Here is a 26,310-nt window from a genome sequence, read left to right as displayed (position 1 = left end):
AAAAACCAAGCATCAAGTCTCTTAGGGTAGCAAGAAAAAGGCAGCCCAAATTTGCAAGCAGCAATTGGAAATGGTTTATTGAATATTTACAGAGAAATTGTAAGCAGGTAAAGAAATTGGCAGGATTATTGCAACAATCTGCAGTTTAATAAGAGCATGTATTTAAAGAAGATGGATAAATGAGCACATTAAGTTCATTTGGATATGCAGAAGATATTAAGAATAAATTTAAGGAACCACAGAAAGAGGGGGAAGGAAGCCAAGTTTTGAAATGTCACAATGAAATGTATAAACCTGAAAAGTATACTTTAAAAAATAAAATAAAATAAATAATTTGCAAGCTGCCGCAACCCAATCCTTGCATTTGAAATTCGGAAGCAAGTCGCACTGAGTTGAGCGAGCCACATTCCGCGGGGATCAAGCTCCCACGTGCTTGCCAGCTTTGGACTCGAAAGGCGCAGGGGCGCCCGGCAGGAGGGGGCGCGCGCCTGCGTGGCCAGCCGGGGAAGGCTCGGCGTGCGAGCAGGTGGACAGGGAGCGAGCGCCATTCTCCTGGGCAGGTGGGACGAGGCCCCTTTGGCTCCACTTCCCCTCATGCCATACCCCCCCCCGATATCTACATTTACAACTCCGCCCTGCGGGCTCCAAAGCAAGCCCCACCCCGCGCCTTCCACGGGTCTCGCTCCCAAGCCGACCCAGGTAAGGACTGCAGCCCTCAGGAGCCCCGTCCGAAGGGAGGGGAGGGCGTGCACGTGACCGCGCGTCGGCCCGCGCCGTGGAAGCTCTACGTCACGCGAGCGGACGGTCTGTGTCCGCCTGGCAGCAGCAGCAGCCCCACCACGTGTCTGTCTTGCCTCTGCAGCGGGAGGTGCGCGCGCGCGGGGCTGGGGGGCACCTGGGGCCCAGACCCCGCCAGGTAGGCGTGAGGTAAAGCTGCGGGTCGGGGGTGGCGGGCAGCGGAAGGCTCCCCTTCGCGGGCGCCCACCCTCTTGCCTCCCTTGCGGGGGGAATGGGAAGAGCCACCGACCATAAACATCCGGAGGGCGGGCGGGACAAAGCCCCGGATTGGCTCCATGAGAATGGAAAGGGCGAGCGAGTCGGTCAGAGTTTAGCGCCCGCGTGGCGGATTCATTCCCTCCCACCCCAGATTTGTTGGTGCGGGAAGTTGGGGTGCAAGTCTCCCTCCCGCCCAATTGAGAGCGCGAAGGGCTGCACTTGGGTTTGGATGTCTGGAGGGACACCTGAGCAGCGCAGGCTGTGGGGCAGGAGCAGGGCTGATTCGACGCAACGGAAGCCTCCTTGAGGTATTTGGCTGAGGTGCGGGTGTAAAAAGAATGGCAGCAAACCGAAGAGGAGCGAAGCGAGCAGCTTCCTGTGGTAGCTTTCCGTGTTCAGCTGAGTTATTCGCCTGCTGGACGCTGGAAATGCAGCCCCCCCCCCCGCGCGCAAGAACCGCTGTCTCGTGCGCAAGTCCGTCTGTTTTGTTGTCGGCGGAACTCCCTCCTAGAAAAGGACCGCTTTTGCAAAGGCAAATGGGGTTAGGTCGCGTGATGCACCAACACTGTACCTTTCTTATGGAGAGAAGATCAACATCAGAGTTGGCCCCTTCTTGATTTGTTCACCTCACATAAACAATTTATGTAGCCAATGGGGAAGGATGTTTGACTGCGTGTTGCTTTACTTTACTTTCCCCTTCTGATGCACTAAATATGAACTTTGTGAAATTCAGGACAAAGAGTGTGTTGGGGTGGGGGTTTGTGCCTTTGGGTATTGTGCACTGATTTACAGCATGAATTCTTCTTTAAAGTTTTGCTTTTTGAAATGCGGTTGATATGTGCTTGTTGGTGATGGGAACTGTTTAATGGGTTTTTTGGAATTGTTCTGATAACTCTGTGTTTGTGTGTTTGAAAGCTTCTTCGTGCTGCAGTGGCACAAAGAAAAGAATGAGCAAGGCCTTTAGGTGACGTAGCTCTGGTACCTCGCCTTACGAATGCTTCGGGTTACGCTCTCCGCTAACCAGGAAGTAGATGCCCCTTGTTGCAAACTTTGCCCCGGGATACTAGTAGTTTCCGGTTACAAACGGACCTCCGGAACAGATTAAGTTCGTAACCGGAGGTACCACTGTACTCTACTGGTGTTGGGTTAAAAGTGTAATTGTGTTTTACTATCTGTTTTTGATGGTGTGTGTTTTAATGCCTTTTTAAAATTTGTCTGCTATTTTTCTACAGGGAAGCTGTTATTCTGTAGTTGGTTTGTACATCTAGGGGCAAATATCTTCACCTTCCTTTACCTGGCTGTTGGTGAGAAGGACAAAGGCCAGAGATGTGTGTGAGAGCTAGAAGCTAGAATCAGGCTGAGAGACGAAGCCATGCCTGATTTCTGCTGGAATCTAAGGCTGTGAGTATGAGAGAAGCAAGATCTTCTTGGGATGTTAATACTGTGAGCCCCTTCATTGTAGGCTCAAGTGGTATATAAGTGTAAATAAATGATATATCATAAAGACACCACAGCCTCTGCTGTCCCTCATTCTGCAAAATCGATCTCTGGGTAAGTGCCTGCGACCTCCGGAATCTCTCACCGCTTGGAGATTGGGGTGGTGTGCAACAATGTTATCTGTTCTGACCACCCAATCTTCTAATTAGCTGAAACACCTGGGCCTTGTTTACACATCATATTAAACCTCGGTTAAACTAAACTATGGTTAAATGTGATGGGGTTGGGGCATGCTGCTGAAATCACATGTGCTTTCCTTCTCCACTTATGTTCTTATTTCAAGTCTACTTTTTCTTTGCAAATATTTATTGTGTATTTTGTTGTTTCTTAACAAGGTGGCCATGAGGGAAAGGCTGTCAGAACTCTTGCAACTTCGGAGTTGATATGATAACTTACAACACTGTACATGATGAAGAAGCAACCAATGGCCTTTGGGAATGAGGATGGTGGAAAGGCGTTGGGTAAAGTGCCTGCTCTTTACGTTCTCATGAAACAGCCGCAGATCACTGGAAAAGCTGACCAAGGAGACTTAGTTTCAAATCAAGAGGACAATGGCCTTGCAGCACCAGTAAAATCGAAAGTGAAGACCTGCCTTCCAGCAGATTGCACCTCAGGAAGCATTACTGTTACCTTGGACAACAACAATATGTGGAATGAGTTCTACTATCGCGGCACAGAAATGATTCTGACTAAGCAGGGAAGGCGGATGTTTCCATACTGTCGATACTGGATAACAGGCTTAGACTCCAAGCTGAAGTATATCTTGGTCATGGATATTTCTCCAGTTGACAACTTACGCTATAAATGGAATGGCCATAGTTGGGAGCCCAGTTGGAAAGCAGAACCCCATGTGCTGGGAAGAGTATTCATTCACCCTGAATCGCCTTCTACTGGCCGTTACTGGATGCAGCAGCCGGTCTCTTTCTACAAACTCAAACTTACTAACAATACCTTGGACCAGGAAGGGCATATCATTCTGCACTCTATGCACCGCTATCTACCTCGGCTACACTTGGTGCTTGCTGACAGAGTCACAGAGGTTATTCAGCTAAATGGTCCTGATGTCCATACCTTCATTTTCCCACAGACAGAGTTCTTTGCTGTGACTGCCTATCAAAACATACAAATGACACAACTGAAAATAGACTACAACCCATTTCTCAAAGGGTTCAAGAAAGCTGGTCTGAGCAACAGACCTGAACATAAGGCAATGCAAAATGATTGCCCAGAGCAGAAAAGACGTAGAGTTTCTAACTTTACAAGCAGTTACAGGTGTCTCACTGAAGGTGTTGTTTCGGATCTGAAGCAAAGAGACCTAGATGCTTCATGTAATGCTTGGAAGATGTATAAATCTTATTTGGAGAAAGAAACACACACTCCAGACACAAAATGTGATGCGTCTGAATGGTACAGTTACATATCTATCATTATTGGGGATGAGTGATTCCCATCAACTGGTAATTGGAGGCTTACTGCCTGTGATGGTGGAGGTAGAACACAGCAATCATTGCTGGTAGCCATTGATAAACTTGTCCTCTATGTATTTGTCTAATCCTCTTAAAGCCATGCAAGTTGGTGGCCATTGCTACACTTCATGGTAACAAATTTCATAGTTTAACTATGTGCTGTGTCCTAAATGGTTTGGGGCCATTCTATATTCAGTTTCATTGGATAGCCCCAAACCATGCAAAATTTTATAGGCTTTTATCTTGTGTGTGTGTGTGTGTGTGTGTCCTACCTTTTCCCTACACTTAAACACCCAAAATGTTGTAACCATTCCAGCCCCACGTTGGTAATCTTGGCTGCTCTTCGTGTTGTGGGAACTGTATGTAGAATACATAACTTTTATGGCGATCCCAAGGAAAGCTGTGGCATGTGGTAGGCAGTTCAAAATGGTTGATAGAAGATGTCACATGATGCCGTTTGATGGGTGGGTGAAGTTTATTAGAAATGGCTTGGTTGGGTATTTTGGAGATGTGTTTTGGGCCATATTAAGCCTGCAGATGAGATCTTCCCCACCAGTGAGTGCCCTGGCCTCCCTGCACCGCTTTCTGACTCACTTAGTGCTAAGTGTGCTTATGTCATTCCTTTGATGCTATTTGTATCTGTTATCACTGCCGATAGCATGCAGAATTGGAGATGGGGGCTAAAAAAATTAAAGCTCTGTGCAAGTACCAGCTCAAATTATCATACTCTTACAATAGTGAGATGCTGGGGAGAAACGGAAGGTGAATATTGTCATTTCCCCTTACTTCTAAAACTCTGCTGTGGCATGTGATTGGCTGCAGCCAGATACAGAAAGTCAAGATAAGTGGTTGCTTTGGCCAGCATGGCATTTTGTATCTGATGCAGTCTACCTGATGTGTGTGTGTTTTCCTCTGTGCCATATTGGTGTGAGTTGTAGCCCTAGAAAAAGAAGGTGGTAGTTGCCACCTAATACATGATCAGAATACTGATGGGCATTAGAGTTCTTTAATGTTGTGCTAGAATTCAGAGGGGTCAGATTGAAGTCCCAGCAGTATCCGTTTAAAGTGGTAGCTTAAAGAAGTAACTTTTAATGATTTCATTAGTAAGTGCGTGCGCAGGGTTGGGAGTGCAGGAAATAGGTTTAATTAATATGACAATAATATTAAGTAAAGTAGGCTCTTTGATTCAGTGAGACCCACATCCAATTAAGTGTGCATAGGATTGGAGCATAAAGGGAACCTGCATGCAGATGCACTTTGCCAGTTCTATGCTTGTCACTCTCCAAGTGCCTGGCAGCCAGCTGGCTGCAGTTCCCAGCTGACTGTTGGGCGCTTCGGAACCCAGTGTAAGTGATTTTGACAGGAGGGCAGGATGACCCACCTATCAATCATGTGGCATCATACAGATGTCCTCAGATTGACAGGTAGGTTGTCCTGCCCATATGTCAAAATTGATCCACAGGGTGTGGCCAGGTCAAAATCTGACCTGTGGGATCAAAAAAGTTCCCCATCTCTGATTTAAATAAATACAGTGGTACCTCGGGTTAAGAACTTAATTTGTTCCGGAGGTCTGTTCTTAAACTGAAACTGTTCTTAACCTGAAGCACCACTTTAGCTAATGGGGCCTCCGGCTGCCACTGCACTGCCACCGCACGATTTCTGTTCTCATCCTGAAGCAAAGTTCTTAACCCTAGGTAATATTTCTGTGTTAGCGGAGTCTGTAACCTGAAGCGTCTGTAACCTGAGGTACCACTGTAAATGCTAAACTAAAGCTGGCAGTCAGTCCCATTCTATGCATACTTACTTAAAAGTAATTATTTCCAGGTAGGTACATGAGGCCAAAATTCTATGCATGCTTAATTGGGAGAAGGTCTCACTGGAACTTACTTCCAAATCAACCAAAAGAAGATGGGAATACAGAAGGAAATAATTTTGTGACACTAAAATAAAATTTGATCTGAGTTTATAGCACCCAGAGAGACTATAGCATCCAGAGAGCCAGTGTGGTGTAGTGGTTAAGAGCGATGGACTTGTAATCTGTTGAACTGGGTTCGCGTCCCCGCTCCTCTACATGCAGCTGCAGGGTGACCTTGGGCTAGTCACATTTCTCTGAAGTCTCTCAGCCTCACTCATCTCACAGAGTGTTTGTTGTGGGGGAGGAGGGGAAAAGGAGATTGTTAGCCGCTTTGAGACTCCTTAGGGTAGTGATAAAGCAGGATATCAAATCCAAACTCTTCATCCAGCAAATGTATCGCTTTAGAAAATATATATGGTATCACAGGTAACCTGAATGATGTATGTATTGATTGATGGATAAAGGAAGGCTGATTTACTTTCACACTAGTAATGGAAGCTGCTAAAGCTATATATAAACACAGCCATTAGGGTTTTGCATTACTTAGCAATAACAGATACATAATTTTTATACAAATGCATGATAAACTGGACAAAATAAATTTATTAGGATATTATTTAATTTCTGCAATTACATTGATCTAGTTTTTGTTTTCCTTTCTCCAGTCCAACAGCTTGTGAAAGGGATTCCCGTGTGAAATCACAGCTGAACTCAAATGATGATATCCGTATATCCATTAAAGATAAGCCTGTAGATTACTATGTTTATGGGCCAAGGGTACATACAGAGAGGATACTCATGAACCGGGAAGGCACTGATAAAGCAACAGAAAAATATTTCTGTAGAGATAGAAACAAGATTTCAGAGACACAGTTGGAGAAAAACTGTGATGAAATAGGAAGAAGAGAAGTGGACCTTGAATCCCACAAGCAACCACAGAGCGTTGCCAAAGACAAAACTTTAAAATTGGGTAGTGGGACAGTGCCTGATGCCTCCTTAAAGTGCTGTGGTACCACCAAGAATATGACCATCTCTGTTCTTGAAGCTCTTTTGTCTTCTTATAAGACACAGAAGTCTTCTTTGAATCATTCAGTAAATTCTTTGCCTGTCTGTTTTGAAAATAACAAACTAGCTAGCCCGCTTAAAGTTGTGGAAGCAAAACATAAAGAACTTCATTTCAGAAGCAATAACACAGAGAAATGCTATTTGGGCAAAGATGCGCCATGGATAAATACTGAAACATACAGCAGCCATATGGTAACAAAAAAAGCAATGAGTTTCAACCTCTTTCCCCCTACGTCAACCAAATTTATTCATGGAGGAAAAGAGAAAAATGTAGCCAAGAAGGCTGTGTTGGGAAGGGGTCTTGATAAGAAAGCAGATTATGTGTTGTTTGGTCCACCTAAAAGAGGAAGACCACGTAAAGTGATTGAGACTGAGCCATCCCTGAAATTCTCAGCAAAGTCTGCTATGACAAGCAATGTGGGACCAGATTTTGCCAAGCCAGAGCTCGTGCTTGATTACGAGGATATAGATGGAGTCCTCTTTGCATCCTTTGCATCAAAGGTAAATCTATCATTTAAATTTAATATTGTCTAGCATAGTTTATACTAGACAGATTGAAAGCTAAATGTGCATTTCTTTTTTTAATTGTGAAAACTGCAGGTTTGGGGTGGCGGGACTTCTATGCTTTGACGCTCACGTTCTTCAGTTTCAGTAGCTCTGAATGTGAGTGTCTAGTCCATGTTGGGGATCATTAGGAACGGAATAAAAAATAAAATTGTCAATGCCATAATCCTTTTCTATAAACCTGTGATGCAACTGTATTTGGAGAGTTCTGTGTACGGTTGTGTTCACACCTCAAGAAGGATGCTACAGAGTTGTGAAAGGGCAACCAAAGGGGGGACTGTAGCAACTCACTGATAAGTTACAACATTTGGGGCTTTTAGCCTAGTAAAAACGTGGGTTAAGAAGGGATGTGATGGGTGTGTGTAAAAATTATAGTGTGGAGAAGTGGACAGGCAGACTTCTTTCTCCCTCTCAGAATACTTAGAACCCAGAGCAATCCAATGATGCTCAATGTGGGAAGATTCAAGACAGACAAAAGGAAATACTTCTTCATTCAGTACATAGTAAAAACAATGGAATTTTCTGTTACAAGATGAAGTGATGGCTGTCAGTGTGGATGGCTTTAAAAGGGTGAATTTGTGGAGGAGAAGGCTATGTTAATGACATATATTAACTCCAATATCAGGGGAAGTGTGCTTCTGAGTACCAGTTGTTGGGAAAATGTGAGCTGGAGAGTGCCATTTTGCTCATATCCTGCATTTGGGCTTTTCATAAGCATCCAGCACACTAGACAAGATAGGCCTCTGGTCCAATCAGCAGGGTGTTCTTTTTATGTACTTGTGACCTTGCCTTTTGTATGTGATCATGCAGAATTTAAAATCCAGACCATTTTATTCAGCTCTAGTATGTATTAAATCTTGTTAATATTAATTTGACTCTTGGTAGGTTGTCTAGGCCACTTTTGCTTAAGCATTTAACACTTATTGTAGTCCCTCTTTATGCACAGGAAGTTCTTGATAAACACAGACTTGATAAAATTGGGGGAAGAGAAGGACTACAAACTGGAGAAGCTTCCTTCCTGACTGCATATGATTCAGGTACTCTTGACACTGCATAATTGAGATGGGGTGGCCTTAGTGCAGGGCAAATTAAGACTGCTAAGCAAATAGTAGGGTTTTTGGGGTTTTTTAAGTGTATCACATTCTTACCATTTGTATGTTAGAATATGATACACATTTTTTTTTGTATTTGTATGTGTCAATAATACTTTTTTGTTCTATGACAGACTCTCAAATAAACCTACAACTTCTGGAAACAAAGCTCTTAGAAGATTTGAAGTCCTTCAGGCACAGACAAGTGATACATCCTGGTCTTCAAGAAGGTATGTTATCAGCAATAGATTCCGCAGCTGCTGTGATAGTTATCTAGAGCAGCATCTAACAAAACAGTTCAGCTAGCACAGTTTCGGCTGTGCAACATAACTTCTTGTCCCTCTCCTCTCTTCATGCCACCCCAAACAAAATGCTCTGAAGGGTTGAGGGAGAACCATAACCAATTTCAGGGGAATACAGAGAGGGGAGAGGGAAGTTCCACTGCACAGCCAGAAGTGACTGAGCTAGTAGAACGGTTTAGTTCGAAATTGCCCTTAGAACATAGTATTCAGATATTGTTTCTCATGTGTGTGCTCTGTAGTCTATTCAGCTAAACTTTGATGCAATGTGCAGTGGTACCTTGGTTTAAGAACAGCTTAGTTTATGAACAACTGTATTAATGAATGCTTCCCACATTTGTATTAGAGCCCTTCACCTGTGCTTGAGGGAGTTGGTGGCTTATAGATTCTCTCAGAAGTTGCCAACCTTTTTAAACTAGTAGCACATTTAAAATTTTGAGAGTGCTGGGGGCACCAGTCATGAAATGGCTGATGGTGGGGAGCATGACACAACCCAAACTGGAGAGTACTGGCGCAGTGAAGCTCTTATAATAATTGCATTTCCATACTAGAAAAGGCTTTACCTGAATTTCTGCCTGTCACAAGAACCATGTTTTTCTCAAATGCCAACCCTAAATCAAAGCCTAGGCTGCTATCAGTGAACCCACTTACCCAAGAGTAAGCGCCAGTAAACACAGAAACTTACCTCTGAGTAGGCTTAAATACCATTGTGCTTTAAGTTAACTATTCAGCAAATTCTTAATGAATGTCTGGTTTTTAGTTCCTGTACAGCAGACCTCAACCTCTTTGTGAAGTTTTCACATTTGCCTTTTTGAGGAAGTAGGGATATTTAATGTCTACCCACTCTTATTTGCTGTAGTTTTTGCAGAAAATAACTCCTAGGGTCTACAGAATCAGACAAACACGCTATAGGAAAGGTGCATCCTCGTTGCTAGGTTAAAACAAAAGACAAGCTAAGGAGATTTCAGTAGAAAATAAGACGGGAGCAGGAAAACTACACTACAGTAGTACCTTGGTTGTTGAACTTAATCTGTTCTGGGAGTCTATTCGACTCCTGAAATGGTTCGAAAACCAAGGTGCGGCTTCCGATTGGCTGCAGGAGCTTCCTGCGCTCAATTGGAAGCCACATTGGATGTTCGGCTTCCAAAAAATGTTCACAAACCAGAACACTCATTTCCGGGTTTGCGGCGTTCAGGAGCCAAAACGTCCGAGTACCAAGGTGTTCAAGAACCAAGGTACGCCTGTGTATAGGAAGTGAAACAGCAACTCTTTAGGACCCTTGGATTCCTGCTGCCTGGTGTCTAAACAACTCACTTACCAATCACAGCTCTGACTCGCTCCTTGGCCAAAAACACTGAGAGGTAGGAGGAGCCATGGTGACTCATTTCAAATGAATTACTTAGAAGGGTATTTACACATTTTGTTTTATACCTTTCTTTTTAAGAGGGCTAGAGACATTTACGAAAGCTCAGAGTTTGGGAGGCCTGCCCGCAAAGACCTTCATGTGTGCTAGTTTGGCAACCACTGGCCACCCTGCCTTTCTTCATGCTTGTAAAGATCTCTAACGAGGGGTATTCTTCTTCTAGTGGGGCTGAAGTTGGGTTCCGTGGACCCAACACTTAGCATTGACCTGAAATATTTGGGTGTGCAGCTTCCCCTGAGACCTTCAAAGGAGTATGTATTTGGGGAAAACCAAGTGACAGATCTCAGTTGTCAAGGTAAATATAATGTATCTTTTCGAAATGTTAGAATGGTAAGCAGAGTCCATAAAACCCGGCTGCCTTTTGTTGGCCAGCCAGATATTATGAGAGTTTCACTTCACAAGTAATGGGGTTTCACTTCTGACCTTGTGCTGCATCACAGAACGAGGTCAGGCACAACCCGTGCTCTCCATCTGAGCTCCAGGCTGTGAGAATATTCTGGCCCTCTTCTCCAGCTTGGGACAGGGAGATGGCAGGGTATATCGTCTCCATAGTTGCATTTAAGAGAGTCTTGGAAGCCTAGTGCAATGGAGAGGGCAATCCGTGTCCCCCTTTCTAGTTCCTGCTGGAGAGGAAGACTGGAGCTTGAAACTTCATGGCAGACAGCAGTCTTAGCACTCCCAACTCCAGAAAGCAAGGCTGGGGCTTGTTGGTTTGCAAACTTTTTTAAAAAACCCATTCATTGTATTTTCTATGTACAACCGTTGTCTTAGTAAATTACATTATCACCGCACGATGCAAACAGTATAGAACAAAGCTATAAATTATGTAAATTGTGCATCGTTAGGTCTGACTGTTCAGACGAGACTTTGTGGGGGTACATACATTTTGCCACCATATTTTTGAGGTGTTTGGAGTGCTTTGGAGGTGGAACACCAAAACAACCCCCAGATTTTTTCCCAACCTTAAAGCTTGAGAGAGATCGTACTTGCAGCTGTACTGGGCTTCATACAGCCGTGTTCCAAAGTGCTATGCAGCTGTAGGGAAACTCCTGTCTCCTCTTTCTCTAGATCCAAGTTTGGGAAGAAGGCTAAGGTTCATCTCTGGAGGAAAATGGAGTGCTCTCTATAGTATGTGCAACTGTAGAGCCCTCTGGGAATGAAGGACGTGACTGTTCTTATTTTAGTTATTATTTTCTAGAAGGAATTTTTGGTGAATTAACTTTGCTATTACTCAGGCCCTTGTCGCCTGTTGAGTACCCCTTTCAATAAATGCATGTGATAATTAGTTTATAGTTGAATATATATACAGTTGTTTATAGACAGGAATATTGTGCCTCGTTAATAAACTTGCTTTGCTACCTTCATTTCTAGATACCACCCTTTCCTTCATTTCCAAGACTGGGAAAACCAATGATTTTAGAAAGATAAAAGGCTGGCAAGGAAGACTTAACAACACTTCTAAGCAGGAAGGTAGGACATTGATTTTGTATATATTTTCCCTTCATGATGCTGCAGAAAGGAGATCTTTTGAGAATTTTTAGATAAGTTAGATAAGATAAGTGAGTTTCCTTTTCTGCCAGAACTGGGATTGATGTATTTTCAGAGGTTGTGTTTGACTTCTTTCTCTATGTCATTTTCTGGATTAATTCAGGTAGCATTTTAGAGGACTCACTGAAGAACCGATCTGCCTTCTGCAGTGATAAACTGGACAAATATTTGGAAAGGGAAGGGAAGCTAATGGAAAGTGTGGGATTCTCTTCAAGCTTGTTTAGTTATCCCATGGATTGCCGGATTTCATCCAAAGGTGCCAGCAGTGCTCAAGCCCTCGATAAAGTTCCAGAGAAGAAACCCATCATTACTCCATCCAGCACTTACGCTTTCAAGCCTCTTTCTCTGCCTTCCATTTTTAGAAGGAGAAGAAAAACTAAGAATAAACAAACAACTTTTCGAGGCAGGGTAAAATCTTCCAAAAAGTTTACAGTGCCTTCAAAGCAGGAGCATGATTTCTCTGCCTTAGAAAACATCAATAGGTCTAGATCATATAGCCAAGTGGATGACAATGTGCATGTGCCAGAATTTGATGGAAACATACAGAGAAAGCAAATAACTGTGCATGAAGCACAGCAGCCAAAACAGAGTAGCTGTCCACTGCATTTATCTCAGATGAAACTGATGGAGCTGAAGGATTGTGCTTTGAGGGATGGGAAGCCACAAACCTGTATTACTGAAGAATGGGCAGACCTTTCTCTGGATACTTTGATCATCTCTCAGGTAAGCTTCAATAATCTTTACCATTTAGTCATTGGTTAGATATGCATATGCTAGAAATGGACCCACGTAGTCACAAGTTATTTTTCTTTTGCAATCCTTTTTTGACTATTTTGCAGGAGGTGGGGAAGGTATACGTCATTGGTTTTTGGAAAAAGCATGAAAAACAAAGAGAAATGCATAACTCAGTATACATATCTGCTGCATAGTAAAGAAGTTTCATTCAGAAATTACAAGGCAAAACTTGTCCATTTCTATTTCATTTTTATATGACCACCATGTCCTTGCAGATCATCTGCAAAATTCAGATGGGCCATTAGGATTTCTTAATTCTGTTTCACATGCAATGTAACTGGCACAGTAAGATTAGCGTAAGAAAAGAAAGGAACTTCTGTTGTCTTCATGCATTAGAATTATTCATAAGTTCACGGTGTGTGACCTGTAACTTCTGGGATTTATTTTCACATTTCTAAACCAATTTAGGGTTGTATTCAGGTGACGTCTGGCTCACAGCAGACCCATTGAAATATACGAACCTAAGTTAGTAATGTCCATGAATTTCAAAGGGTTTAGTCTGAGTAGGAGCAGGACCAAATATCACTATGTGCACATATGACTGCTGTACATCCTCACGTTGCAGTACTTGAACATAAACTTCATCCTTGTTTTAAAATATTGCACTACCCTGCACTGCTACCAAGTACTCAGACACAGAATCATGGAATTGCAGCGTTGAAAGGACCCTGCATTCCTGCGCAATGCAGGAATATTGTCATTTTAATATATATATATATATATAGAGAGAGAGAGAGAGAGAGTGTTGATACTCTGTGCTCAGATTCAGGTAAAAATGTGGTGACATTAATTCATTTATAAGCAGGTTCCGGTGGAGTTAATGGAATTGGAAGGTCGTGCATTGCAGAATGGGAAGCCACGGACTTGCATTACCAATGAGCGAGCAGACCTATCTCTAGCATCTCTGCTTAGCCCTCAGGTAAGTAGAAATGGCCGTTTCCTTTGCCTTCCTTTGTAACTCTCATGGAGGAAAAGGCTGTCATTGCCTTCTCGTCGCGATAGCTATGCTTTGTCTCCACAGCTGGAGGCAGTACAGTGGATGCTTCCAGGTACCAGTTGCTGGAAACCACAGGTGGGAAAGAGTGCTCTTGTACTTGGATCCTGCTTGCACATTTTTTTCACGGGCATCTCGTTGGCCACTGTGAGAATGGGATGCTGGACTAGATGGGCTGTTGGCCTGCTACAGCATGCTCTTCTTATAATTACAGTTTATTCGCATTAATGTCCTATAAAAGACCAATCCTGGGGGGGGGGGGAGGTGGGATTCTAATGTTCCCATGCACAAGACAATCCATTTTATTCAACAAAAAGTGTCTGGTAAGTCTCACAAGACTGCTTTGAGATTCTGAACCAACAATCTAGTGAATGACCCTTGTGGAACTCTTAAGCAAGACTGCCGCTTGCAGAATGATGATCAAATCGGCTTGCTTTAGCCTGCTTAGAAGAACTTCTGTGATCAGACTCTAAACAGTAGTAAGAACATAAGAAACAAATGAAAACTGCACAGGACATTCCTCTTTTTTCCTGATAATCTTGAACATTAATGCTTCCATGTTCTGTGTTTTAAAAGGCTATTGGATGTTAGCTTTCACTTTCAGTTACACACGGGGTACAATCCTGTTTCCCTTCATCTTCTGTGCATTTTTATACCATCCAGTTGAGGACAAGGTATAAATTATGTATCATAAAGTGTTGTGTAATTGATCTTATACCCTACATTTGTTCAAAATTTGTTGTGTCTAGGTTCTTGCCTAAATTCTTGAGATACATATTTGTATATTCTTTCAGACTTCACTCAAAAGCAAGCCTACCTGTAAGATAACCAGCAGCCAAGATCCAGCACACAGTGGCACCTGCCAGCTTGGGTGTGTCTGTGCTAGTTTAGCTTCTGGGATGTGCCAGCCTACACTTTCCTGCAAGACAGAGTGCACATTTGATTGTCTGAAGAAAAGGATGGTCCTGTTAAAGGGAGTTTCTGTGCACAAGAAAAGCTTGAAGAAATATTTATGTGAAATTACTGAATGCTGCAACGGAAAAAGGGATTGGAAACTGGAGCATGTTAATAAACAGATGAGAAGCAATGATGAATGTAAGTCTTACTAGAAAAGTGTTCGAAATATTTTCAAAAACTTTTTTCTGGGAGTTTGCTGAATAAACATTCTGGACTATCCAGGTGTGTTAAATCTTGACACTGTTATCAAGTATAAATGGAAACTACAACAAAATGTTACCGTGGTTTCTCTGGTAAAACATCTGATTATTCTTTCTTTTGACCCCCCCCCCACCCTTCTACGTGCCTTTCTCGTCCCGTCACACCCTGTGTGTTTTGTTGCTGGTTGTTTTTTTTAACCAAATGTATGTGTCTATGTACTATCTTAGGTTGGGGATAAATAAGCTGCTTTTGGAACACTCACACGTTCATTCTAAGCCATGGTTTGGTTTACCATGATGTGTGAACCAGGCTGGTGTGGTGACCTGACGTTATTTCAGTGATATGGTTCCATTTCTGTTTCACATGTGCGTTCAGAATATCCTTGCTAGGGGAGTCATGGATTTCTAAATGTCACTCGCTATGTCTACTTTTTTTAGTCTTAGATGAGGGTGGAGGGGCAGAGAAGGTGCCATGCCTGCCTTTTAAGTTTCTATGATCAGCAGTGAATTAGAGCAGTGTTTCCCAAACTTTGGTCTCCAGCTGTTTTCAGACTACAATTCCCATCATCCCTGACCATTGATCTTGCTAGCTAGGGATCATGGGAGTTGTAGTCCAAAAACAGCTGGAGATCCAAGGTTGGGAAACACTGAATTAGAGGACTGTTCCTCCAACATCTGCCCTACTGGCACCCTTTAGTGCTGAACCCTTACACTCCTGGCTTCCTCCCATGGGTGAGCACCCAGTCATCCTACAAATTTCATCCACTCTGCCCTCCCATCCATCTCTGTGGCATGGATTTCCCCTACCTTTTCTCTTGATCCGTTTAGGATGCTTTTCACCACTGAGGGTACTGCCGCTTATTGCATGTTTCAGTCTTTCCTCCCCTGTCTCCCACATGAAAGGAGGCACGTACAATTGTCATGTTACTCTTTGCGATGGGCTTATCCATTTTTTGGAATATATATATATATATATATATATATATATATATATGCTGGACCTGCAACACAAGGGCCTATTTACAGTGCTATTTTTCTGGAAAAAGAGGCGCCCGAACTCGCCATGAGCACCTCGCTTGTTCTCTTAGAATGGCAATGGTGCTGATGTAAGAATTATCAAGACCCAGGGTGTCCTTTCTTAAAAAATTAAAAAATTCCAATACTGATTGTCTTGAACCTTTGGCTAGAATGTATTAGGCTTGATTTGGTTTGCCTGCATTTTATGACTCCTACGCTGCATTCCTTTCCTATCTGACCCTGAAAGTGCCACAGATGGTCATTCAGGGTGTTTTGCTATGTCTGTTTTGAGTGAAATCCGGCATCTCCTTGAAAGTTTCCAAGGAACAGATAGGGACGGGAATGTCAACAACCCTGTTGAAGGCCTGGTTGCTAAGGAAACAGTGATAAAGTAGGAAATGGCCTGAGCAGTTAGAGGCATCCCAAGGTAATTGAGTGGGCGATGGAGCCATGCGTGTTTTACTTCTCATGACCTTGATGTATGTAGAAGGATGTTTTAAGATTGTTTTGGTATTTTATTCTTCTTCGTGTGCTGTGCACATTCACAGTCCTTACGAAGCCTTTAAAACACCTTTCATTTTTTTCCTTCAGTTTTTTTGGCATCTGCATACTTCAGGGAACCCCTAAGCACACGGATCCCTCCCTTCCCTCATGGGCTACAAAACAAACACCACTCATGACTGAGGATGGGTAATGGAATGATTTCAAAAAGAATGCCACTTTCAGTGTCTTCTTTGTTGCGCTAAATTTCAAAGCTCTTGCTTTTCCCCGCTTTGATATCAATTGGAGTCTTGTGATTTGACCTTCGCTCCTACTTGTTGCTCCTTTCCCCGCTTTTGCCTAGTTTATTATTTACTAGAGGTAAAATGAACAGCACAGGATTTGTTTTGGTTCTTCTCGCTGCTATTCCATTGATTAGAGCATTAAAGCTGCTTGTTATCTTTCCTTCAGCAGTCTGTAGTGCAGAGCCAGACCAAGCTGTTACGGATTTGCCATTGTGGGTGAAGGAAGAAGGGGACATGTTTATTCCTGACAAAAGTGCAACTGCTACAAAGACTGCTCCAGACGACGTGGATGCAGGGGGAGAATTATTAAGTGGGGAACCTTTATTGCATCCTGACATTCCATCAGACGCGATATTGGCAGACCATTCATATGTTTGCAGGAAGCCAAGTAAGACAGTTAAAGTGACTGTGAGAAGTGAGAAGCAGCATGTGAGGTACCTTGAAGGTATGTCAGATGAGGCTGAAGATGGTTTGCAAACTGACGTTCCTGTGTGTGATACATTACAGAAAAGCCCCACACGTCAGGAAGAGGCTCCGCATATGAAATGTTCAAATGGGGAGCAAACACACATTGCCCAAATGCAAAGGCCCGTGACTGATTCGGAAGGACCTAAGCAGACACAGCCAACGTTGTTTGGTAAACTGCAGCGGATTGTAAGCATGAGCCATACAGAAAAGCAGCAGCAGAAAAGGGCCAAATTGCTTCAGAGTCGGCAGCAAAATCAACATGACTTTGAACTGCTAAGGAGGCACTGGAAAGAGAGGGGTGACTCCATGCAAATAGAAAATGTCAAGGAAACAGAGAGAGGAGAGCTTGAGATCTGCTGTACAAGGGACCAGAATTACACACCAGGAAAGAAGTGTGTGGATAGTGCCCAAGAATATCTTCCTAACAGTAGTGCTAATGTTCAGGAGAACTGTAACATTTCTTGCTATAAAAAAGGTCTTTCTGGTTTACGGGGAGAGAATCAAGCTTTTAAGGATGACCTTGCTGAGCCCCACAGAACTTGGAGCAAATCATCCCAGAATCCAGTTGCTAAATGCTTAGGGAAAAATGCATCTAAAACCAACTATTGGAAAAATGGTCCTATGTCATTTGGTATCACCAAGGATGATATAGGAAATGGTGAAAAAACAGATGATTCTGCAGAGGAAGATATTGATGGGAGTTCTGACCACCAGGCTGAAACACTGGTGAGCATCCCACATGCTTTAATTTGTAAAACAAATCTGGCAGCAAAATGTTTTTACTATAACACAATTTATTTGCGAACCACTGTGACCAATTGAGATTACTGCCGTCACTTGCCTTGGATCTTTGGGTCCAAGGTGTGTGCATAAATTTTCTACTGTTTGCCTTTCCTTAACTTCTCTTTATACTAATTTCTCCAGTTTTACCATCCAGACTTGCTTTCCTCACAGAATTTGAACTTCTTGCAAAAATTCTGTTGTCGAGAATTTAACTTCCTCTGTGGTTAAAAAGTGTGTAAATATTTTCATGACTCAGTCAGAAATTGGAGTGTATGGAGTCTTGACAAATGCCGTAGATGAGTTTTGTTTTGTGGTATTAGGCTAACTACAGTAGTTCAATTTCCAGAGCTGAAAAACGTTCCAAACTCCACTGTCCATCATATTGTATCCCTCCAGGTAAAGAATACCAATTGGAAAGGAGAGTGCAGTTCTGTCAAGCTGGAAGAAAAAATACCACATTTGAAAACGGTGGAGGCCAAAGAGTCAGAAATCACAATATACAATACCAAATTAAAAGAAAATAAGTTGCCAGCACATCCTTCGGATTTCCATTCTGAAAGTATCATATGTGAGAGTAGTGCTACTACTTCAGAGATGGTCAAAAAGTATGCCGAAATTGTAGAGCAATTATCCAGTGATTCTCCCATCTTCCATCCCGATGCTGTATCGTTAGACCACACCTATAGCATTACAGCGATGTACAACAAGGAACATCATGTTAACTGTCCTGAAGAAGCTGCAGGTGATACTTCTCAATTGGTAAGACTCAATTTGTTACTTAATCTTCAGAACACCAAAGTTAAATAATTATACACCTTAACAAGTTGTTGCAACTTTACATTAAAACAATGGTCTTTATTACCATTCTTCAGTTATACCCTGAGCATTAATGTTTGAGTAATAGGCCAGTTTCCATGTCACAATATACCATAGCCAATGGTTTACCATGAACACACCTGCCTTTGCTGGTTGCCTCCTCTCTGCTAGCACATGGAAGAAACACACCACATTCTGAGTTTGAAATGAAACATTACCTGACTGGAGCTTCTCTGCAGGACTGAGTTTAACTGCCTTTTTAATGTTCTGTTTCAGAATGGAAGGGACTCCAGTCAAGGTGAAAAGAAAATGAACACTGAACCTGAAGAGTTTTCAAAGAAAAGTATTATTTCTCACCTGAAAACTACAGCAGCTCATGCCCTACTTCCCAGACAGTTGTAAGCAAGTTTTTTTTAAGCAACAACAACAACAAAGACACATCAGCAAATGGATTTTTAGCATAGTGCTATTTTTTATTATGTCTAGCAGATATAGTTACTTTTAATGCAGGCCAAGGCTCTGCTGTGCGGTTTATTTGGTTCACACAGTGAGACTTTGCAATGATGCATCACCCAGAAGCTCTTTTTAAAATATACTTAGCTCATAGCCTTTAGGACAGGACTGGGGAACCATTTCGGCTGGAAAGGTGGCCTGCCCTCTGAACCACTTTTCAAGGATACAATGTAGAACGTCAAGCTTTGCAACCACAGCTTAAATTCAGCCCTTTTTGGCCCCTCTACAGAGCCCTTCCTCTTCCAACCCAGAGCAATCAAGCAAATAGCTGAAGGGCTGGATTCACTGATTGAGAAAAGAAATCTAATGTCTCATAAGAAACTGCAACTACACAGCAGACTGGGCACCTTGATTTGTAATGTGGGAATTCCTTCCTGCTATGACTTTATACAAGGATGTACACACTTGTAGGCTAAATTTACTCCGTGGTAACTTGTCTTGATGGTAGACCACTTGCTTGGTATGAAAAAGATTCTTGCCATCTCCACTTAAAAGAATCAAGAGATCAGAAAACCTCAGCCTGGGACCAGTCCTGGGCTAGATGGGCAAATAGGCTGATGTGCTGTTTCCTAATCACTAATGTTAGTACTCAAAGATTAAATTTAAAAAAATAACAAATATTATCAGCTTATTGGGGCTATATAGGACAGCTTTAATTTGTATGTTAGTTCAAATTATATTTTTGAGAGTCCTAAGAGCCTAAGATGTGCTGTTTCAGGCAACCTTTGGTTCATTCATTTGTTTACTTCAAGAGACTGAGTAGCATGCAGAGCAGAGTGAGAAAGCAAGAAGGGCACAGCAGAAGGAGGGGACAGAGCGGGGACATTTCCTGTGTGACCAGAGCACAACTTCCTGATCCTTTTGGCACAAAGAAAGTTTTCTTGCAGTTTTGATTGAGGTTAAGCTATTATCTGAGCCAGATTGACTTGTGCAACTAAACACAACTTCTCTTTTTAAATCCTTCTAGGCATCTTGCTCATGACTCTTCAAGTAAAGTGATGGACAAGTCCCCTAAGGTGAATATACATTTCTTTTCTACTGTTGTGTCTTTGTGGTGTGTGTATTCCAGCTGAAATATACATTGACTGGTAGTGGGTTGTTGTTGTTGTTTTAAATTACTTAAGGGCATTGTTTGTTTTATGCGCGTGCCATGAGACAGGATTGGTAGGCCCTTTTCATTCTCCCCATCCCCCTTGGTGACCCAAGTGAGAATCCTAGCTGCTGCGCAGTAGCCTGTGTGGCTCCTTTGTTTTCCAGTGTTGCACCTTCAAAACCAAACAGCTGTTTAGCTTATTCATGCATTCCCATCCAGCATCTGGCTAGCTTTGTGGAGACATGCAGAAGCCCAGGTTTGGGAGATAATATAAAATCCCAAGTATTTATACCAGTCACTGCATTTTTTTCCCCTGTCTGGTGAAAGTGCTGTTTCTTGTCCACAGCCGTCTGGACTCTGGAAAAAGGAACCAAAGAATTGGACACAAAGCATGACTTCTTATCGCCCGAAACACACAGCAGATGAACAGCGTCGGCGTAATGAAATGAAAGAACTCTTTGAAAAACTGCAGGGGGCCTTGGGATTGCACAGCACTCCCAGAATTGCCAAGCGCATCCTCCTCGAGCAGGTAGATGGTTCATCATTAGCTTTATGTGGAGGGAAATGCCTCTTCATCAAGAGGAGAACTTGATTTTTAACAGCAGCAAGATAAAAAATCTTAAATTGGAAGATGCAAAAAAGAGAGATACAAATATTTTGGGGGGGGGGGTTCTAACGTGCCACAGCAACTCAGCTCCATGTTGGACAAATGCATTTGGCTTAATTTTCTTTCGCTGAGTACATTAGCCAATTAACTGTAGTGGCAAATTGCCAAGATAATTATTTCCACCAATAGCATTTTTTGCCTTGTCTCCTCTGTCCCCAGCTGAAACTTGCTATCCTAATATACACAAAGGCCCTAATTTTTTAATGCAGCTGATTCGCTAACATGTCTGCAAAGTTTCTGTCATTGCTTTGTTTTTAGGATGCTTTGAGAGTAGAGAAGAGAAGCTGTCCCCCCCAAATATTGCTCTGGAATGTAAAAATGACCTCTTCGTCCCTTTCCAGGCCACTGAAGATATCCAGAGGCTAAGAGATCAGGCAGACCAATTGACAAGCCACAAGAAGTTCCTGTTGTGCAAGCGCAACACCCTGATTCGTAAAGTGTCTGCACTCTCAGGTGAGATGACTTCATGGACAGGTTTTCTTAAAAAAATAAACAAAACAAAACATGTAGATGAAGAAAGAAATTCCAGCATAGGAGAATACTAGGATGATTCAAAGTGGTTGGGATGAATTGTTCATGTAGGATTCGAAGGATTATATTTTCAAAGACGCAAATGGTATTAAAGATGCTCTGCTTGCTAACTATATCCTTGCGAGCCATGTGTGTTGGAAATGGTACTAATCTTGCACTATGAAATACTGTATTTTGAGCTAATGTGTGTTTTTGTTCCTTTGAATTGCAAAGTGAGGGATATCCGACTCTTTGTTTTCTCTGTAGGCAAGTCACAGGAAGCGATCTTGAAGAAGCTAGAATACATTTTTACAAAGCAGAAGGCACTAGAAGAACAGGAGAACCAGAACCAGCAAGATATGGTGGAAATCATTAAAACAGCGAGAACTACTAGTTCCACTGTGGAAAACAGCCCCTTTTCTCTTTCTAGAGAGACAAAACCGGTAATCCTGTCCAACAGGCTTACAAAACCATTGATATGTTCCAAGAACAGAAGCAGTGTCACAGGTAGGCTGCAGAAAGGAGGCGATTTTTATACAAAGTGAAACCAAAATCCCCAGGGCATTCTGGGAAGCATAGATCTGATGTGTACCTGAGTGGAGCACCTCCTTCCCCCACACTAATAATAAACAGTCAAAGTCTAGTTTTGCTTGCAGAAGTGTGTGGAGCCATCCCATAAAAGGCAGCTTGCGGCCGCCATCACGTTGCCAGGCATACAGCATCCTACCCCAAGCCTTTCACTCAAAGAAAAGGCATCTCCTTAGAGTGAACAGCTTGGCTGGGAGAGGGACAGGAGTGGCAGAATTATACTGATTCCTATAAGGTGGCTCTGCACACTGCTCTTATGGCTTGTGAATTGCCACTTGGAGGAGGAGGAGTTTGGATTTGATATCCCGCTTTATCACTACTCTAAGGAGTCTCAAGCGGCTAACAATCTCCTTTCTCTTCCTCCCCCACAACAAACACTCTGTGAGGTGAGTGAGGCTGAGAGACTTCAGAGAAGTGTGACTGGCCCAAGGTCACCCAGCAGCTGCATGTGGAGGCGCGAGGAAGCGAACCCAGTTCACCAGATTACAAGTCTACTGCTCTTAACCACTACACCACATTTGTGTTTTGGTTCATCATCATATAGGACACTTCTGTTCCTTTTTGCAGTTGATCTCTTATAGTTAGCATTTCTGTTTTTCAGATGGAATAAAAGCTTTTAGGCTTTTACTTTTCAAACAGTAGCCTCACATGCTATTTAACAAGCCCCTTTGAAACAGGGTGGACTTTTTTTGACAGATCTGTGATACGTTCGGGGGAGGGGGTTGGGAATCTTACAAGTATCCCTCCAGGCTTTAGCAGTGCCAAAAGTTGCTCTTTAGATCCCATTTCCCCTCTCACCAGTATTCTAACGGGCCTATCTTTGTTTGGGCTTACTTACAGAAAATGAAGACTCCTTAATGATGCCAAGGATAGTAAATGTGGTGTCACTGGCTACTGAAGAAAATACAAAGGAAATAGAAATAGTAAATGTGGTGTCACTGGCTACTGAAGAAAATACAAATTTACTCCTGGATTTAAATAAGAAACCTTATGTAACTCTGGATACAGATTCCCAGAAATGCTTACCTTCCATGCAGATAGTATTGCAGGAAACAACTGATTTTCAGTCTGAAGGAAATGCGGAACCGTCTTCCAGAAAACACAGGGATGCTATTGGAACAGCTCAAGTTTTTCTTAGCGAAAAAGAAAACTGTTTTCCACAAATAGTAAATGTATCCAGTATGAAGGGATCCCCAGAATTATTTGCAACAAAACTCTTCATTGAAGAGTTAAGTGGAAATCGGGTTAGGTTAAAAGATATATGCAAGGGAGGTGAGGGACAAAAGTCAAAGGATTCTTCATTTCAGAAGCTACAGATTAATGAACTCAAGGACTCTGGGGTAGAAATGGAACTGCAAAAAGTAGCCTCTGCAATACCTGAACCAGCACTGGATGCAAGTGACTTAATGGACCTAAAGAATGATGGCACTGATGAAACACTCACCTCACTTCTGAATGAAATTGTATCCCTCAATCGGCAGCTGAATGATGCAGCCCCAGACAGATCAAAACTTCCCAACTCCCCAAGCACTGAGTTTTCTCTGGAAGGTATGGGAAACTGCACGGAATCAGCTGCTGCAGCAGCAGGCTTTCACTTTCAGTTTGGCAAATTGGGTGAGAGCTATAAGGACCTCTGTTTTGTGCAAGAGAGTAGTGGTTCTGTAACTCCACTCCTGCTTCAGTTGGAAGACGATGATCTCACTGATGGTGACAGGAACCTGAGAGATCCTTCATCTGAATCGGGTGTTTTCAATCTAATGCCGGACTCTGAAGTAAAGGACCCAAATGGTAACATTTCAACAACTAGTGGGAGAAGCTGGAAAAATGTACCATGCATGGCAAAAACTACAAATGTGTCTCTTCCAGTTCTGCAGATGAAAACTAATATGGAACCTGGCCACCTTGACACACAGTGGAAGCCCATGCCCAAACTGGCACCCTTTGGACTAAAAAGTGCAAGCTTCCTATTAGATTCAGGAAGGCAAAACACCAGGATGATGCCTTTGTTGGCACCTGTTGGTGCAAACGTGTCATCTGTTGATTTAAAAGCTGCCCATTCAGCAGTCAAGGACAGGTCTATAAAGTAACACCTACATTAGCAACTGTCCTTGCAAAATCAAAATAATACTGCAGCTTTAATTTTAAAAATATTGGCAGGTGCATGCCCTATTTTCTCAGAAAACTTCAACACATACATGGATTGAAGGTCATATGGTCCACTTTGAATAGAGGGGTTTGTGTCTAATTTATGAAGCTGGGTGATCTTTGTGAATGGTCTGATTAAGGATACACTAAATTCCTAGTAAAAATCTTTGGGTGAGCCAAAATTAACTAATGATATAGGTCTATATCATTATAGAGCTATATAATTATAATTAGTTTTGTAAGAAATCAGAATGACTTTGTCACATGTTCTCTTCGGGAAGTGGAACAAAAATTTAACATTTAGTTATAAATTAAAAAATAAATAAAAATCAGTGGGAGTGTCATTTCCCAGCTCGCCCTCAGACTACAAATTTATATGTTCCTCTAAACTTTCATTTGCCAATCCTCCCTCTCTTCTATCATTTTTAAAATGTATGCAACCTAGAGAGAGGACTGACTATATCTATTCGTCCCAAACTTCTTCCACAGTTTACTCAAAAGAATGGTTATGCTCTAAAAAGAAGCATGTTTGTATGCATACATAAGTCCTGTCATCTCACTATATAATTATTTATAAGACAAACTAAATCCTGTCAAGTGGGAATTGGGTCCCTATACTACTCCACATTGCCGTGGAGTATTTGCAGATTGTTATTACCTCAACTATATGAGCAGAGCTGATTGCCACTTTCCCAATATGAGGGCCAGGGGAAGAGATGTGCAATTGGCTCAATTCACAGGATTTAAGTATTCACATGTATGGTGCAGTCACATGAAATAACATGACAAGTTTGGCAGCTTCCACATGCCTGTGGTTGTGTCTGAAGGAGGCCATATTTTTAGGTAACAATCAGTGTACTCTTTGTTCATTGCTTTTGGCTGGTTCCTCCTCCCTCTTGCCAAACTTCTGATACCAATTTAGTTGCAAAACTGCAAACTGTTTTACCCTGCTACAGGTAAATTAAACAGTTTTGATCAGGTTGTTCAACAATAATTGTTATTTGCAAGATGTTTCAAATTCATTTTGTAAGCGACAGCAAAGAATCTATAGAAACTCAGCTTTGAAATGTAAAGTAAAGGTATTTTGTAGTTTTATACAATTCATTCTTGTAGTTTTGCTAATGATTGAAACTTCAAGCCAGGAGGGAGTACTGAAGCAGAGTTAACAATTAGTACTTTTTCTTCCAATCATAAATCATGCCAATAAATGTGAATTCCTTTTGATAGCCTACTCCTGAATAGCAAATTCAAAACAAAGAATCTTCTGAAAGAATACCTACCTTGTTTCATGCTACAGTTCCAGTTACATTTTGCTTTTGTGCAATTAAGTTTAATGTAAGGGTCCTTCCCCTCAGAGTCACATCCATCACACTACACATTTAGGGCAGCTTTTGTCTTATCTAGCAAATTTTCTTCTCTCAACTACTCTGCTTAATTTTGAATATAGCTATATAAAACGTTGAAGGTAAGATATGTATTATGTCAGAAGGTCAGCAGTTCGAATCTGCACGACGGGGTGAGCTCCTGTTGCTCTGTCTCAGCTTCTGCCAACCTAGCAGTTCGAAAGCATACCAGTACAAGTAGATAAATGGGTACCACTGTGGTGGGAAGGTAAACGGCGTTTGTGTGCTCTAGCTTCCGTCACGGTGTTCTGTTGTGCCAGAAACAGTTTAGTCATGCTGGTCACATTACCTGGAAAGCGGTCTGTGGACAAACGGCAGCTCCCTTGGCCTGAAGCGAGATGGGCACTGCACCCCATCGTCACCTTTGACTGGACTTAACTGTCCAGGGGTCATTTGCCTTTACCTTATTATGTAAATAGCTCAGTTCTGCTTGCATCAAACACTTAGGTGTGGGGGCACCCATGTTTTTAGGCCCATCGCCATTTTAGCAAGTGCTTGACACACTTGAGACAGAGAAACCATATGCATATCACATACTTCACTTTTTAGAGGGATTTAGGTAAAAGAAGGACCTAGTAGAATTTGAGCCTTGCAAAGCTCAGAGCTGGAAAGAGCATCACTTGTCAGCCCTCCTTCAGCTCTTTGTACTTTGGACTGGAGAAAAATAATTACCCTCACCATCTCATGATTAAGGGGCTGTGAGTTGGGGGCCACAGAAGCACCATGGGAAAGACCATTGTGCCCATAGGTGCCTCATTGCACAAAGGGCCAC

At 42.4% G+C, this 26,310-nt stretch overlaps 1 protein-coding gene and 2 long non-coding RNA genes across 17 annotated transcripts in view; 2 read left to right on the top strand and 1 right to left on the bottom strand.

Annotated features, from left to right (window-relative positions):
• LOC310766305 overlaps positions 1–26,310 on the top strand; it is an 818,379-nt gene that overhangs the window by 555,766 nt on the left and 236,303 nt on the right. The window lies entirely within an intron of this gene.
• LOC310760369 (MAX gene-associated protein-like) lies at positions 130–25,359 on the top strand. 15 transcript variants are annotated; one of them, XM_083608725.1, is made up of 19 exons: positions 130–699; positions 2,229–2,397; positions 2,829–3,900; positions 6,480–7,380; positions 8,390–8,480; positions 8,669–8,764; positions 10,420–10,551; positions 11,628–11,726; positions 11,908–12,527; positions 13,405–13,518; positions 14,388–14,688; positions 16,719–17,746; positions 18,200–18,562; positions 18,896–19,017; positions 20,100–20,148; positions 20,572–20,754; positions 21,234–21,345; positions 21,670–21,909; positions 22,831–25,359. In XM_083608725.1, the coding sequence occupies exons 3-19, from the start codon at positions 2,900–2,902 to the stop codon at positions 24,075–24,077; spliced, it is 6,699 nt and encodes a 2,232-aa protein (XP_083464851.1). In that variant the 5' UTR covers positions 130–699; positions 2,229–2,397; positions 2,829–2,899; the 3' UTR covers positions 24,078–25,359. The 15 variants fall into 15 exon arrangements, with proteins under 15 accessions (XP_083464851.1, XP_083464857.1, XP_083464860.1 ...); XM_083608731.1 differs by having other exon boundaries at positions 594–699; positions 13,402–13,518; XM_083608734.1 differs by lacking the exon at positions 130–699 and adding an exon at positions 760–916 and having other exon boundaries at positions 13,402–13,518.
• Positions 17,797–22,949, bottom strand: LOC310766246. Its single transcript, XR_014549971.1, has 3 exons — positions 22,829–22,949; positions 18,838–18,941; positions 17,797–18,241 (listed from the first exon to the last, which is right to left on the bottom strand). It is a non-coding gene; the product is annotated as an uncharacterized lncRNA (long non-coding RNA).

The sequence above is a fragment of the Podarcis filfolensis genome (genome assembly GCF_964270895.1).
Source record: "Podarcis filfolensis genome assembly, chromosome: 1".
In the NCBI taxonomy this organism is placed as follows: Eukaryota; Metazoa; Chordata; class Lepidosauria; order Squamata; family Lacertidae; genus Podarcis; species Podarcis filfolensis.
The sequence above is the reverse complement of the archived record's forward strand: the minus strand, read 5'-3'. Positions and strand labels throughout refer to the sequence as shown.

Bases quoted from the DNA above. Each gene is read 5' to 3' on its own strand.
- LOC310760369 (XM_083608731.1), top strand. From the start codon at position 2,900: ATGATGAAGAAGCAACCAATGGCCTTTGGGAATGAGGATGGTGGAAAG. The intron at 8,481-8,668 runs GTACTCTTGACA...GTTCTATGACAG, and splicing joins CCTGACTGCATATGATTCAG to ACTCTCAAATAAACCTACAA. The intron at 17,747-18,199 runs GTGAGCATCCCA...GTATCCCTCCAG, and splicing joins ACCACCAGGCTGAAACACTG to GTAAAGAATACCAATTGGAA.